Raw genomic sequence first — 16,544 nt, forward strand, 5'->3', positions numbered from 1 at the left:
TTAGTTATGCAAAACAATTGTGGAACATTTTTCCTTGGAAATTTGCATTGTGTATGGTTATCCTTCGTACTTCATTTATACATTTCCTCTATCTCCTTGTCAAGTTAGCAATGGACGGACTGTGAACATGCAGGGACTCAAACCATCATCAAGGACAATAATGAAGCACATCATTTTTTTTGCCAATCTCGGCAACTTTGTGAACTCTTGTAATAAGTACAAGCAGCGCTAAACTTGTGCAGCCATCTCTACCCAATCTCCACCCAGATGAGGCGAGTAGGATAGGTGGGACACACTTCTATCAAGCATTTAAGGCGAATCCTGTTGACATGCCATTAACTCTTTCGCGCCTGAGCCTGTTTTTGCCTTCGTGACCAGGCCAATTTTTTCCAATTCTGACCAGTGTCACTTTATGAGGCCATAACTCTAGAACGCTTCAACGGATCCTGCTGATTCTGACATTGTTTTCTCATGACATATTGTACTTCAGGATAGTGGTAAAATTTCTTAGATATGAACTGCGCTTATATGTTAAAAAAAAAAAAAAAAAAATCGAAATTTGGCAAAAATTTTGAAAATTTTGCAATTTTCAAATTTTTAATTTTTATGCCCTTAAATCAGAGAGTGATATCGCACAAAATAGTTAATAAATAACATTTCCCACATGTCTACTTTACATCTGCACAATTTTGGAAACATAATTTTTTTTTTTTTGGAAGTTATAAGGGTTAAAAGTTGACCAGCGATTTCTCATTTTTACAACAAAATTTACAACACCGTTTTTTTTAGGGACCACCTCACATTTGAAGTGAGTTTGGGGGTCAATATGACAGAAAATACCCAAAAGTGACACCATTCTAAAAACTGCACCTCTCAATGTACTCAAAACCACATTCAAGAAGTTTATTAACCCTTCAGGTGCTTCACATGAATGAATGGAATGTGGAAGGAAAAAATAAACATTTAACTTTTTTTCACAAACATTTTACTTCAGAACCATTTTTTTTATTTTCACAAGTGTAAAAACAGAAAATGAACCACAACATTTTTTGTGCAATTTCTCCCAAATACGCCGATACCCCGTATGTGGGGCTAAACCACTGTTTGAGCACACGGCAGAGCTCAGAAAGGAAGGAGTGCCGTTTGACTTTTTCAATGCAGAATTGGCTGGAATTGAGATAGGACGCCATGTCGCATTTGGAGAGCCCCTAATGTGCCTAAACAGTGGAAACCCCCACAAGTGACCCCATTTTGGAAACTAGACCCCTTAAAGAACTTATCTAGATGTGTCGTGAGCACTTTGAACCCCCAAGTGCTTCACAGAAGTTTATAACGTAGAGCCATGACAATAAAAAATCATTTTTGTTCCACAAACATGATCTTTTAGCCCCCAATTTTTTATTTTCACAAGGGTAACAGGAGAAATTGGACCCCAAAAGTTGTTGTCCAATTTGTCCTGAGTACACTGGTACCCCATATGTGGAAGAAAACTACTGTTTGGGCACACGGTGGGGATCGGAAGGGAAGTAGTGACGTTTTGGAATGCAGACTTTGATGGAATGGTCTGCGGGTGTCATGTCGCGTTTGCAGAGCCCCTGATGTGCCTAAATCCTCCACAAGTGACCCCTTTTTGGAAACTAGACCCCCCCAAGGAACTTATCTAGATGTGTGGTGAGCACTTTGAACCCCCAAGTGTTTCACTAAAGTTTATAATGTAGAGCCGTGAAAATAAAAGAATCATTTTTTTTCCACAAAAATGATCTTTTAGCTCCCAATTTTTATTTTCACAAGGGTAACAGGAGAAATTGGACCCTAAGAGTTGTTGTCCAATTTGTCCTGAGTACGCTGGTACCCCACATGTGGGGGGGGGACCACTGTTTGGGCACACGGTGGGGCTCGGAAGGGAAGTAGTGACGTTCTGGAATGCAGACTTTGATGGAATGGTCTGCGGGCGTCATATTGCATTTACAGAGCCCCTGATGTACCTAAACAGTGGAAACCCCCAATTCGAATTCCAACCCTAACCCCAACACACCCCTAACTCTAGCCCTAACCCTAGCCCTAACCCTAGCCCTAACCCTAGCCCTAACCCTAGCCCTAACCCTAACCTGCTTTTTTTTTCTTTACTTTTTTTTTTTTATTTTTGTGTTTTTTATTTTTTGTATTTTTGACTCATAGTAACGCCACTTCTCTGATCTCACACTGGCAGATGATCAGAGGAGAAGCAGCGTTACTATGTGACAAGATCGCTGCCCGGCACATAGTAACGCCACTTCTCCTCTGATCTCACACTGACAGATGAGCAGAGGTGAAGCAGCGTTACTGCGTGACAAGATCGCTGCCTGGCACAGCTGTGCCAGGCAGCGATCTAGTCACACTGTAACGCTGCTTCACCTCTGCTCATCTGTCAGCATGAGCTCAGAGGAGAAGTCGCGTTATAATGAGGGAGATCGCCGGGAAACAAGCAGCTTTCCCAGCGAGCTCTCTCATTGGCTGCTGTGACGCGACGTCATCAGGACCTGAACCAATCAGGTCTCGATGACGTCGGGGGTCCCAGCATGCATTGCGCACCGGGATCCCCGCGTTATAAGGTATGAGGGGGTCCCGGGGGGCACAAAACCGCCGACAGTAGATAAACGTCGGCGCTGCACAAAGCCCAGCAAGCGCCAACGTTTATCTACTGTGGGCGGTCGCGAAGAGGTTAATAAACAAGTCGGAAAAGATGGATTTTTGGTTCTTACCATAAAATCTTTCTTGGAGCCTTCATTGGGGGACACAGAATACCATGGGTGTATGCTGCTGCTGCTAGGAGGCTGACACTATGCAAAACAAGAAAATTAGCTCCTCCCCGGCAGTATACACCCACCGACAGGCAATAGGCACCTCAGTTGGTGAAAGAGCAGTAGGAGAAGCCACGGAACACTCTAAACATATATACCAACCCAACAAGGGACTCAAAGACCCAACACGGTACAATTTTAAACAGGGAGGGTGCTGAGTCCCCCAAGGAAGGCTCCAAGAAAGAGATTTTACGGTAAGAACCAAAAATCCATCTTTCTTTATCGCCTTATTGGGGGACACAGAATACCATGGGACGTTCCAAAGCAGTCCCAAGGGTGGGAACAGTAATAAGGAACGAAAGAACAGGAAGGGCTTAGGTCGGCCGGTGCACCACCGCCACTTGCAGAACCTTCCTACCAACAGCTGCATCAGACGAGGCCTGGGTATGAACCCTGTAGAACCTAGCAAAAGTGTGCAAAGACGACCAGGTCGCGGCCCTGCAAAGTTGCAGAGCCGAAGAGCTGAAGAGGACGAAGATGAAACTGTGCAAAAGGCACTGCTTCCAAAGCAGCTACCATCTTCCCCAGAACTTTCATGCAGAATCGAAGGGGGATGGGCGTTGGCTGTTTGAGGGCTTGAATCCCTTTGGACAGAGCCGCAAATTTCTCCCTCGGAAGAAACACCCGGGCCAGGTTCGTGTCGAACTCCATGCCTAAAAAGGTCAGATGCTGAGTGGGGATGAGAACGGACTTCTCTTTGTTGACTAACCATCCGAGACGGTTGAGAGTATCCAGGGTTATCTGAAGGCTTAGGAGACAGTCTTGACGGGACGAGCCCTTGATTAGGAGATCGTCCAGATAAGGGATGATGAGAATCCCTCTGGATCGAAGAATGGCCATGACCGTCGCCATCACTTTCGTGAACACACAGGGGGCGGAGGCTAGGCCGAAGGGAAGAGCCGTGAACTGGTAATGATTTTCTTGAATCGCAAACCTGAGATATTTCTGATGCTGCAAGCATACAGGGATGTGAAGATAGGCATCCCGTATGTCCACAGAACAGAGAAATTCCCCGGGCTCCATTGAGGCTATGACCGAGCAAAGAGACTTCATTTTGAAGTGAAGAATCTTCACGCGGCGATTGAGCAATTTGAGGTCCAGGATTGGTCGCAGGGAGCCATCTTTCTTCGGAACTACGAAGAGATTTGAGTAGAACCCTGAAAACCGTTCGTCTGAGGGAATGGGAACAATCACTCCGGCGAAAAGAAGGGAGGAGACGGCCTGAAAGAATCCTGGAATGTGGGACCGTTGTCTTGGAGGTCGAGACAGGAAAAAACGCCTGTCTGGTGGGGAAGAAAATTCGATCTTGTAACCGGAAGCGATGATTTCCCTGACCCAAGCGTCGTCGACAACCGACAGCCAAGCGTCCACGAAAAAGGAAAGTCTGCCTCCTACCCTGGAAAAACTTCCAGGTGGGGGTGCCCCGTCACTTGGAGGCAAACCTACCGGAACGGGCACCTGACGACCTGGAGTATTGTCCTCTAGATCTCCATTGGGGAGCGGGCTTGTAAGAAGGTTTCTTCTGCTCACGCTCCCTGGATGCGGACGGACGGACGCTCTTGCTGGGCCGCTCTCTCTGTGGACGAGAACGGACGAAAAGGCCTAAAGGGCTGAAAACCCTTTCTATTAAAAAAACGTTGCGGTCGAGACTCGGGGAGGGAAGTACTTTTCCCTCCAGTGGCATCAGAAATTATTTGATCCAACTTGGCCCCAAAGAGCCGAGAACCATGGAAGGGCAGATTGGTGAGCGACTTCTTAGAGGTGGTATCCGCATTCCAAGATTTTAACCAAAGAACTCGGCGTACAGCCACTATATTGGTGTTAGCCCTTGCTACGCAACCGGCCGCACCTAAGGAGGCTAAGAGGTATTTACCCGCATGATTAATCTGATCTGCTAGGTCTGCCAGCTCATCCTGGGGAGCTGCTGCTAAAATGCCCCTGCAAAGAATTTTTGCTCAAGCCGAAATGACTTTAGCCACCCAGGAGGAGGCGAAAATAGGGCAGAGGGAAGCGCCGGAGGCCTCAAAGAAAGACTTCGCCAAAGATTCTAGCTGCCTGTCTGTTGGGTCCTTAAGCGATGCCCCGTCTGGAAGGGACAGAACCGTCTTAGAGGCTATGCGAGAAACAGGAGGGTCCACCTCAGGGGCTTTGGTCCATTTTGAAAGCAAATCAGCCTCAAATGGGCACAGGACATCTAAATACATGCGGCCCGAAAAGCGTTGCTCGGGGTGCTCCCAATGTTTGGCTAGAGTCGTATCAAACTCCTTGTGGTTTGGGAAAGTCTTGGATGGCGGCCTAGATCGTTTAAAAGGTATAGAACATTCCTGAGGAATGGGCCTGTCCTGCTTAATCTCCAGGGTTTGGAAGATAGCTGAAAGAAGACTATCGACCATATTTTGAGTCTTAGACATGTCGTCTGCTTCTGAGCTAGACCTTGATTGTGGATCGTCGTCTGACCTAAGGTCATCCTCAGAAAGAGAAGGACACCTGGGTGAAGCAGATGGGCCTAACGAACTGGAGGACGAGTCCGATAGGAGACGCTTCCTAGAAATCCTACTCGGCCTGTCCCTCTGAAGGTCGCGGTCAGGAGCAGACGACTCACCTTGAGAGGCGGTCGGCGCAGCAGTGGCTGTAGAAAGCTGAGGCAGACGTTCTAGGACCTGGACCAAGGACTGAGAAACTTTGGTCAGATCGGAAACCGACTGGGACATAGCCACAGCTCAGTCTGGGAGAGAGGACGTACCCTCATCACGGGAATCTGTGTGCTCCTGAGAGGCCGACATAGCCGAAGGACTGCAGGACGGGCAGAAAGGAGATGGCTGACCCGAAGCCCACTTCTTTTTACAGCGCGCACAGGCGTAATGAATAGCGGTGGGCCTGAAACAGTACCCCTGCAGGGTTGGGCATAAGGAAAAGACTGCGCTGAATGGCCTGCGAAAAGTGGGGAATAACTGCGGAGGGCTAATATTTCTGCACAGAGCAGAGCCTACCTAGTTCCGGCGAGCAGCAGAAACGCTGAAGTGTCCCCCAAGCAGCGCAGAAAGCCAGGACCGAACAACCAGGAAATGCCCGATGAGGTGGGCGGAGCTTAGCGGCTGAGCCGCAATTGGATCTGACCCACAAGCAGGGAAGAGGAGCCCTGTGATGGGCTAAAAAAGGCGCGAGGACAGCGCGCTCAGAGAGAGAGGAGGCGCTCTGAAAGCGGGGCCGAAAGCGAAAGTGAACAAAACCGGCACTGCAGCCCCGTGATGAATAGTCCAGGAAATGAAGAGAAAATCCTGTATGGAGGTACTGTGCGTAGACACTGTGGAAGAAACCTGCCCAGCTGTGAGGACAGGGATAGAAAACCCTGTCTTAAGCACTTGAGTATCTATGGAGAGCCGCGCGGCTGATGAGAGCGGCGCCCGTCAGGCAGGGAGGGAGGGCGGGAAATTTAAAAATGAGATCTGCTGTTCAGCTCCATCGATGTGCCTCAGGTGATGCTGCGGGCTGAAGGGGTCATACAGGCACTTACTTGCTGTCCCTGAAGAGGGTGGTCACAGGGGCCCCACAAGGGTAGCGGCAAGCCGCTGTCCTCTGTTCCCGCATCCTGCAGAAGACGGCATGAACCTCTTGATGGCGAGGGGAATCCTGCGATCGCCGTCTTCCTCTCAGCCCTGTCCCGAGAGAGGGGTGAGGAGGGGGATTTTGGCAAGGACCAGCCACCTGTCCACATCCCATAGCACCAGGGGGTGATATGGGAAAAAGTGCTGCCAGCGTACTGAGAGTGGCGATGTGGGATCAGCCACACTGCTCGCTCAGCCGCCTGATATGGGAAAGCAGAGTGAACCTCCACCCTGTTTCCCGAGTTGAATCTGCTAAAACAAATGACAAAAAATTAAAAGGTTCCATTAGAACACCTAAAGGAAAGAAAGGTTAATTGCGGATCTGGGAAGATCCCGGTCCGCCTCCTACGACACTAAGCACAAACTGAGGTGCCTATTGCCTGTCGGTGGGTGTATACTGCCGGGGAGGAGCTAATTTTCTTGTTTTGCATAGTGTCAGCCTCCTAGCAGCAGCAGCATACACCCATGGTATTCTGTGTCCCCCAATAAGGCGATAAAGAAAATCATTTTAAGATCAAGGAAAAGGCAAATACCTACCCTCAATATATCTTTGATAATTTTTTTCTCATCGTGATATCGAGCTTTCAGACCCTCCACGTAAAATTTGAAAAGATCTAAGGCCGTGGAACCTGTGAAAATATAACATGTAATATTAGGTAATAGTCTGGAAAAAAAAAAATCAAACTATATACCAAAAGGTAAATTTACCATGAGCAGAATCACCTACTTCCTTACCTGGCTGACCAAGCATGTTGGCAAAGCGAATGTCAGAGCTAACGGTGGGATACAATTCCATCCAAGACGACATGGAATGTAACTGACCGTGTTCGTGCAATTCATCTAAAAATACCTGAAACCAGAAAGTCGCAAGATTTTAACAAAACAAAAAAAATAAAGGAAGTAATGTTTCAGAATGATGTGATGGTGAAGAAATAAACAGAGCTGCACGAGGCTATTAACCTGGAAAGATTCTCTGTTTTTACGCTGCCGCCGTCTTTCCCGTAGTAAAGTCTTTTGCTTATCGTCCTCTTCCTCCTTTTCTAAAGCACGAATATGCTCTTCAAAGCATATTAAAGCATCTTCTTTATCCATATCTGAGAAAATAAAAAATAAAAATCATCATGTACAATGAAATAAATAAAAAAAAAAAAAAAATAAAAAAATCCCCTAACCACAAAAAGGTTTCTGCTTTGAACACTACATTGACTGGAAAGTGATGGTGCAGCAATATGTTCACTGACCAGCTCTGACCGATCACTAGAACTGGGGTCCCAAAGTTCCCTGTTTGAATGAAGTGTTAATTAGCACAGCTTCACTACCCATCTATAAAAGCTTGGCTGGCAAGAATATGCATTTCTCCTACGCCGCATTGGGGGACACAGGACCATGGGTGTTCCACCCACCAGCTGAGGTTGAACCAGTTCTTGCTTAGTGTCTGTAGGAGGCACTTGGGTCTGGCTTCAGACCCCAATGTTTTTATTTTTTCTCTGTAAATTTTTATTTTTTAATTAACGGAGTGAAGGGGCCGATGGATCCTTTCTAGGGCCCGATCTCCCCTGAACCATCAACAGGCGAGAACGCGGAGTTTACCTCCCCGTACCCTCTCCTGCGATGAAGGGGTCATGCCTGGGCTCACTTAGGGGCAACGGTTCCTGCACGGACCCAATTTCCCCACATCAGCAAAAGGCAAAACGGTGGCTCACCTTCATGTTTCCTCCCCCCAGAGCCAGGTATATAGTTGTACAAGGCCCCCATGTAATGGCGTTCTGCAGCCCCACTACCTCACGGATCAGAGGATACAGGCGGCAACCTCTCCATCCCCCTATCTAAAGGGAAGATCGATTGAGGACTATATCTTTAATGGCAGCACTGCTCCGGCTCTGATAAATCACCTCCGTGAGTATTACAGGAAGAGCGCTGATCCCAGAAGGCAGGTCATCGCACAGACATATCCGCACACAAGAGGCAGTGGGTCCTGGTCCCTGGGGAGGAGCGATGATCCGTTCCCCAGCGGCGCTAGTCCGGTCACGGCCCCCCCTCAGCCGGCACGCATTGCCAACGGCCGACAGAAATTTAGCTCCCGGCTTCTAGCCGGGCTAGGCCGCAGTTATGTAGCTCCGCCTACCGTGAGTGTGCCCGCTCAGGTTCCTGTTGCTTCTCGCCCTGAACGAGAAGCGCTTGTCTAGTCTCGGGGGCAATGTTTTTTGCACTCAGCCTGTTTCCTGACGGCTGAGGGGGGCATTAAATGGAATCTGTCACCCCATTTTTCGAGTATCAGCTGCCGGGACTGCCATCAGGGGCTTATCTACAGCATTCTGTAATGCTGTAGATAAGCCCCCGATGTAACCTGAAAGATAAAAAAAATTAGTTATTATTATACTCACCTGGAGGCAGTCCAGGTACGGTTTTGGTCTGATGGGTGTCGCGGTCCGGCGCCTCCCATCTTCTAACGGTGATGTCCTATTCTCTGCTGCCTGTCGCGGCTCCGCTGCAGGCTCACTGCTCTGCCTGTTGAGGGCAGAGCAGAATACTGCAGTGCGCAGGCGCCGGACCAGGGAAGCAGAGGTTGCCAGGTCTTATACAGCCCTAACCGCACTTGGAAATCCAGGCGAAGGGCATCTGGAACTAAAGGAGCCAGATCCCTCAAATCCTCTACACTGACTTGTTTCGGCATCCGGCGGGCCCCGACAAATTAGGCGGACGTTTACTTTCGTCCGTCATGCCTGACTCTCAGTCATTCACCACGAGTAGGTCAGACAGCTGTGGTCCTCCAGATACAAACTATAGCGGTCCATACTGGACCTAATGCTGTTAAAACACGTTTTGTTTAGGTACGGCGCTTCAGAATGGAATCTCTCCGCCACCTCCATGGAAAAATGAGAGTTTTCTGGCGTCCATCAGCATCAAGGATGCTTATCTTCACATCCCAGTCTTACCTCCCCATCAACAGTTTCCTACGTTTTGCAGTTCGCAGGGGAACATTTCCAGGTTGCTTTGTCCTTCGGCCTGGCCATCTCCACCAGAGTCAAGGCTGCTGTCATAGCCATTCTTCACGCTCGGGGAGTGGTGGTGCTTTCGCATCTGGATGACCCATTGACCAAAGGCCCGTCCCTTCCAGCCTGCGAGGGGTCCATAGGTATCACGGTGGATGCACCTTCTCGCCTGGGCTGGGAAAAATAAACTTGAGCAGTCTTCTCCAGTACAGTCTCAGATTTCCTTCTTGGAAATGGTCCGGGACACTTCCCGCGAATTGGTCATTCTCCCTCCAGAAAAGGCCTTGACCTTACAGCAGGGAGCATAGATTCCTTCCCATCCGATTCCTCACTCCAGAGTCCTTCATGGGGATTCGCGGGAAAATGGTAGCGGCGATGGAAGCGGTTCCGTTAGCACAGGATCATCTCCGCCCTTTGCAATATGCGCTGCTGTTGCCTTGGGATAGGAACCCATTCTTGACCGTCTGTTCCGCCTGTCTCTGCGGGTCAGGCAGACTCTCAGGTGGTAGACGCTGAAGTCCTCTTTGCACCAAGGGAAGTCCTTTCTCCCAGTGTTGATTAGTGGACCACCGACGCCAGCCTTCTTGGCTAGGGCGCAGTTTTTCCCCCACCACACAGCACAGGGGCATAGGTCCATTCGAGTGTTGCGTCTCTCCATCAACAGTTTGCAGATACGGGCGACCGGGCTGGCCCTACTGAGTTTACATCATCTCCTTGCAGATCCCTTCCATCAGGATCTAATCCGATAACGCCACGTCTGTGGCGTATATCAACCGTCAGGGGGGTACCCGCAGCTAGTCGGCCAGGTACGAAGTGTGTCACATCCTCCGTTGGGCCGAGAGCAACCATTCGGCCATCTTGGCGATTCACATCCCGGGCGTAGTTAATGGAGCGACAGATTTTTTCTCAGTTGCCAGAGCCTCGCCTCGGGAGAAGGTTCTCTTCATCATCCGTGGCATAGGTTTCGGCTCCCGTACATATTCCCCCCTCTTCCTTTCATCCTAAAGGACATCAAGAACATTAGAACAAAGGGGGTACCAGTGTTCTTATTCGCGCCGGAATGACCGCGCCGGGCATCGTACCCGGAACTAGTTTAGCTTGTCGCCGATGTCCCCTGATGTCTACTAGATCGCATGGATCTACTTTTGCAAGGTTACCACCCCGGGGCCCTGTCTTTGATGGCGGGGCCATTGAATCCTGGATTTTAGCCCAAGCTGGATTCTCTCATTCAGTAATCTCCACCATGATTAGTGCTAAGCAACCATCGTCCATGCGCATTTCTCATCGCACCTGGAGAACCTTCCCTCATGGAGCAGGGTCCATAGATGATCTCCTCTGGTGTTCCCCATTCCTTCCATCTTGGAATTCCTGCAATCTGAATTAGAGTTGGGCCTCGCACTTAGTTCGCTCAAAGGACAATTTTCAGCCTTGTCAGTTCTATTCCAACGCAAGTTTTCCACCAGGTTACAGGTGAAGAGGTTCATTCAGGTAGTTTCTCGCGTGGCACCTCCCTATAACATACTGTTGGAATCAAGGGATCTTAACTTGGTCCTCGGAGTTCTACAGGAACCCCCTTTCGAACCACTGCAGGACATGCCACTAACCTTTCTTCCTTGGAAGGTGGTTTTCTCCTAGTGGCAATGACGTCAACCAGATGAGTTTCTGAGTTGGCGGCTCTATCCTGCAGACATCCATTCCTGGTTTCATCAAGACAAGGCAATTTTGAGGACATTGCCATCTTTTCTGCCAAAAGTTGTCTTCATGAGGACATTGTTTTAACTTCATTCTGTCCTGCACCAGTCCATTGTATCGAGAGAGCTCTACACACCCTGGATGTGGTTAGGGCTCTTAGATGGTACATCTCGCGGATATTTTCCTTGCACAAGTCAGATGTCCTGTTCGGGCTTCCAGAGCGGCATAGGACGGCCCTAGCCACTTCAAACGCCACACTAGCCAAGTCTATTCGCTCGGCTATTCAGGACCCCTACTGTGTCAAGGGCACACCTGTCCCAGTAGGGATCAAGGCGTATTTTACTCAGTCAGTGGACGCCTCTTGGGCCGTTCGACATCGGCGTCAGCAGAATAGGCCTGCAAAGCTGCGACTGGGTCCAGCTTGCATACTTTTACAAAACTCTATCACATACATTTTCAGGCCTCAGCAGATGCAGTTCTTAGCAAGCGCATTCTGCAACTGGCAGTACCACATCTGTAAGCCAGTGGTACATGGGATTTTTAGCAGTTGTGTTGCTCCCCACCCAGGCACTGCTTTAGGACGTCCCACGGTCCTGTGTCACCCCCGAATGAGGCGTAGGAGAAATAGGGATTTTTGTGTACTCACCGTAAAATCCTTTTCTCCAAGACAGTCATTGGGGGACACAGTAGCCACCATGATAGCCTATTGGCTTATTGTTTCGTTCTTAGTTTTGACATAATTTATTGTTACTGTTATTTGTTTGAAACGCCTCCTGCATTGTACCGAACTGGTTCAACCTCAGCCGGTGGGCGGGTGTATACTGCAGAGAAGTTAACTTTTCTGTGTTTTCACTTGGTGTCCTCCTAGTGGCAGCAGCATAACACCCATGGTCCTGTGTTCCCCATTGATTGGGTCACAGAAAAGGATTGTACGGTGAGTACACAAAAATCCCTATTCTTCATCCTGATGTCCGATCTGAAAACGGACCTTTTTTTTGGTCTGTTTGGCACATGGTTAACATATGGACTGAAAATGCTCTCCTGTCAACAATCCCTTCTAGATAGTTAACGGACTAGTGGATTCACATGCTCAGTAATGCTTAATTCATACAATGGACTTCCAGTTACCAGGATCAGTGGGGTCTCCACTGCCAGACTCATAGCGATAAAATCCTGTGTGTAGAAGATAAATGTTATTTATGGGATGCCATTCTTACAAATAGAAACAACAACTCTAGGTCTTTGCAGCAATCTGAATAGGGACGGAAGAGCAAACAATAGGGCAATACTATAGAGCAGTGGTCCCCAACCTTTCTGACCTTGAGAGCCACATTCAGCTTAGAGAGATGGTCGAGAGCCACATTCATCACTGAGATAGGGACGCGAGCCACATCCAGCTCCTGCCTCCTCAAAGTAGTGTCAACCAAAGCCCCCATTACAGGTATAATCATAACCAAAGCTTTTCCACATAGATCACTCCAAAGCAGTACACAGATCCAGGGGTTGCTCCCACAATCCCCCATTCAGTATTCTCAAATCAAGGACTCCCAATACACTGTCACATCCAGCTTCAAGAACCTCCTCTAACAGGTAGTACCATCCTCCAGCGTACCTTAACTAAATCATCTATACCAAAAAGGAAAACAGATGGCACTCACCAGTTAAAATCTTCTTTATTCAGATACTTTAAAACAACGGCATAGGGAGGATGGGAGCAGGAGTGGAAATGACGACAGCCGTTACACGCTGCAGTAGCGCCTCTACTGGTCACCCAGTTGTTTTAAAGTATCTGAATAAAGAAGATTTTAACCGGTGAGTGCCATCAGTTTTCCTTTTTGGTATAGCCGCTGTGACTAATTGCTTTGGAGTTGCACCCTGGTTTATGGAGCACTTCTCATAATACGCATACTTGCAATATCAGTTTACACAACTCTTTGTGTGGTGAATAAGCTTCCCGGCTGTGCGGATTACCTCTTTGTTGGCGATAACGAAATCATCTCTAAACCCCAAGACAGAAAATGTGAATCCAGATCTGCTCTTCTGTGCAGGGCTACTCACAAAATTCACCATTTTGAGATGTACTCTTCATACCTGTTTGCTAGACCTGGAGCTAACACACCAACTGGGAGACAGGCGAGCCACAATTCATGGGACCACGAGTCAAATGTGGCTCCAGAGCTACAGGTTGGGGACCCCTGCTATGGAGGAAGGACGGGGTGAAAAGTGGTAGCAGCGCTCACCTGGAGGTATTTTGCAAGGCACAACACTTAAAGAAGCATGGAAAACCGCTGCTCGTGGCTGGAAGAATTAGATCTTCCAGATGTAGAGTTACCAAGAATGAATGTATCACGATGAGCAGACTCCGCTGGGGGAATGAACTAGCCTTGGCAATCAAAGTAAGGTTTTTCATGAAAAATTCACCAAAAGGTGTTGGTGAAGGAGAAAAAAAAATACAAATATAGCATTTTTTTTTACCTGGAAAAAGGCACTGGTCCGGTGCCGGACGGAACACGCTTGTGAGCAAAAAAAATTTTTTTTACTTTGTTTGTTAAGACTCCTTTATTCCCTCATTGCGATACATCCATTCCTGGTCACTCTAGCTCCTTGTGGTTTTCCAATGAACTCCTGGATAACAGTCAGGTGAACATAGTAAGCAAATACTAAGTGCAAAGATCCCAACCTAAGCAGACGGGTAACGTCTTGTAACATTTTCAACACTGATACGGATCTGTCGTGGTTCCTGCAAATACTAAACTAGATCACGAGGGTATTTTTTCACAGCGACATGTCTGCATGTAGTTGTATTTTACATACTCTGAAGTTCTTCATCTTCAGCAAATGTAGGGTTGTCCATAAGGTATTGCTGGGCTTCCGACCAAGTGGTACAGTAGGTTACATTCGCCATGTTGTCCAGGATGTTTTTTAAAGCCTCCCAGTTCCGCTTCCTCAGCTGCTTCGCTTGCTCCTGCAAAAGTAGAAAAAACAAAAAAAACAAGAGAAATGCACAATTGCAAGGAACAAAGAAAAAAAGAAAAAAAACTATATATGACACGACATCTAGCATTCACAGTGGTGACCATTTAATACTTGCTGGCAGAGGTGCATTCATATAATGACCTCTAAAGGTCTCAAGGAAATCAAGATGGCGAACACGTGATTACAACCATTGGATAGAGGGGCTTTTTTTGGCTAGGGTGGGAAGGGCTTGCCTACAGGAGATGTATTTCCTGCCTTCAGTTACATTATAGCAAAAAAGCTATGAAGGCGTCTTAAGTGCCGCCGAATGTCACTAGTTCTGGATTTTCATTCACTGCTACAAATCCGATTACAAAGGTTATGATCTCACATTATACTGGTGTTTGCATTATTTTCGCTGTAGTATTAAATAAAAGTTCTACTGAGTTGAAAAGGTTTAAAAAACAGGATTTTTGGTTGCTTACCGTAAAAGCTGTTTCTCAGAGCCTTCATTGGGGGACACAGGAACAATCAGTGTATGCTGCTGCCACTAGGAGGCTGACACCATGCACATAAAGTTAGCTCCTCCTCAACAGTGTATACCCCACCGACTGGCACTAAGTTAATCAGTAAGTGAGAAAGCAGTAGGAGAAGCAACAGAATAGAAAGAACAGACAACTCAACTATAACAATGGCACACAGAAGAAAGAACAGGAGTTGTAAAACATGGGAGTGTGCTGTGTCCCCCAATGAAGACTCCGAGAAACAGATTTTACGGTAAGCAACCAAAAATCCTGTTTCCTCTATCGCTTCATTGGGAAACACAGGAACCATGGGACGTCCCAAAGCAGTCCTGGGGAGGGAAACCGCAGAAAGCTTCATTCAGGTCGGAGAACTCACCACTGCCGCCTGCAAGATCCAGCCTAAGCGAAAACAGTCCGTCGAAGCGCAAGTATGGACCTTGTAAAATTTGACAAACGTGTGGATGGAAGACCAGGTTGCCGCTTTGCAAAGTTGTAGGGCGGATGCCCCATGGTGTACCGCCCAGGAGGCACCCTCTGCCTGGGTAAAGTGAGCCTTAATCCTGGGGGAGGCACTCTGTTCTTAACCCGGTAAGCCTCCAAAATTGCAGTTCTGATCCAGCAAGCAATTGTAGCCTTGGAGGCCGGCATGCCTCTTCACACACCATCTGGAAAGATGAATAGGAGATCAATCTTCCTAAAGGAGGCGGTCCTAGCCAGATAGATCCACACCGCCCTGACCAGGTCTAGGCTGTTCAATGAACGCTCCAGAGAATGAGTTGGAGCAGGACAGAAGGAAGGGAGGACAATATCCTCATTCAAGTGAAAAGTGGATACCACCTTGGGGAGGAAAGAAGGCGGAGGCCGCAACACCACCTTATCCTGGTGAAGACCCAAGATGGGAGGGAGGGGGCGACAGGAAAGAGCCGACAACTCTGAGCAGCGTCTAATGGAGGTGATAGCCACAAGAAACGCCACTTTCCAGGACAAGATGGACAGGGAGACCTCTCTGAGAGGTTCAAAGGAAGAACACCTCATGAACTCCAGAACAAGACTGAGGTCCCAGGGGTTCAGGTGATTCCGGTACGGGGGAGCCGCATGCGCCACTCCTTCAAGGAAAGTTCTGACTTGAGAATGGGAGACTAAGGACTTCTGAAAGAGGATGGAGAGGGCTGATACCTGCTCCTTTAGAGAACTAAGGGCAAGGCCAGCATCCAGTCCCGCTTGGAGATACACCAAAATGGAAGGAAGCGACAAAGTCATTGGCGGAATGTCATTGGGCTCACATCTGCGGAAATAGGCTTTCCAGGTCCGATAATAGACCCTGGAAGATGACCGCTTCCCAGCCTGGATCATGGTGCGTATCACCCGACTGGAAAAAACGGACGCTTTCAGAATCGCGGTTTCGACAGCCATGCCGTCAAACTGAGTGACCGAGATCTCTGGTGGCAGATTGGACCTTGTGACAGAAGATCTGGCCTGTCTGGGAGCCTCCAAGGGGCGTCCGCCAGAAGACTGATGATCTCTGCAAACCAAGACCTTCTCGGCCAAACCAGTGCGATCAGAATGACCCAGCAGCCCCCTCCGCTTTGATCTTCAACAGCCTGGGAAGAAGGGGAGGAAACAGGTCGGGAAGCGCTAATTGCAACCAGGGAATGGACAGAGCATTAGCACCCACCGCGAGAGGGTCGCAGGACCTGGAGACGAACCGTGGAACCTTCCTGCTCAGCTGGGACGCCATGAGGTCCACATCCGGAGTTCCCCATCGAAGGCAAATCTGGATGCAGGGACCACTCTCCTGCTGCAAGACCCTCGTGGCTGAGAAAATCGGCAGCCCAGTTGTACATGCTGAGAATAAGCACTGCGGATATTCCCGAAACTGTTGCTTCCACCCAGAGGAGGGATCCCGGATACCTCGGTCATAGTCAGGGGATTCCG

General features: G+C 48.5%; 1 protein-coding gene across 3 annotated transcripts in view; it reads right to left on the reverse strand.

The window, feature by feature from the left end:
* The window catches only part of PRPF40A (pre-mRNA processing factor 40 homolog A), a 67,313-nt gene that overhangs the window by 14,659 nt on the left and 36,110 nt on the right, over window positions 1-16,544 (reverse strand). For all 3 annotated transcript variants that reach the window (XM_073545632.1, XM_073545630.1, XM_073545633.1), the window contains exons 16-19: window positions 13,945-14,095; window positions 7,406-7,539; window positions 7,181-7,295; window positions 6,983-7,074 (exon numbers count right to left, since the gene is read on the reverse strand). In XM_073545632.1, the coding sequence (XP_073401733.1) occupies window positions 6,983-7,074; window positions 7,181-7,295; window positions 7,406-7,539; window positions 13,945-14,095 (492 nt within the window). The remainder of the gene's footprint in view (window positions 1-6,982; window positions 7,075-7,180; window positions 7,296-7,405; window positions 7,540-13,944; window positions 14,096-16,544) is intronic.

The sequence above is a fragment of the Dendrobates tinctorius genome, unplaced genomic scaffold, assembly GCF_039654945.1.
Source record: "Dendrobates tinctorius isolate UK_male_01 unplaced genomic scaffold, ASM3965494v1 ptg000143l, whole genome shotgun sequence".
Lineage (NCBI taxonomy): Eukaryota > Metazoa > Chordata > Amphibia > Anura > Dendrobatidae > Dendrobates > Dendrobates tinctorius.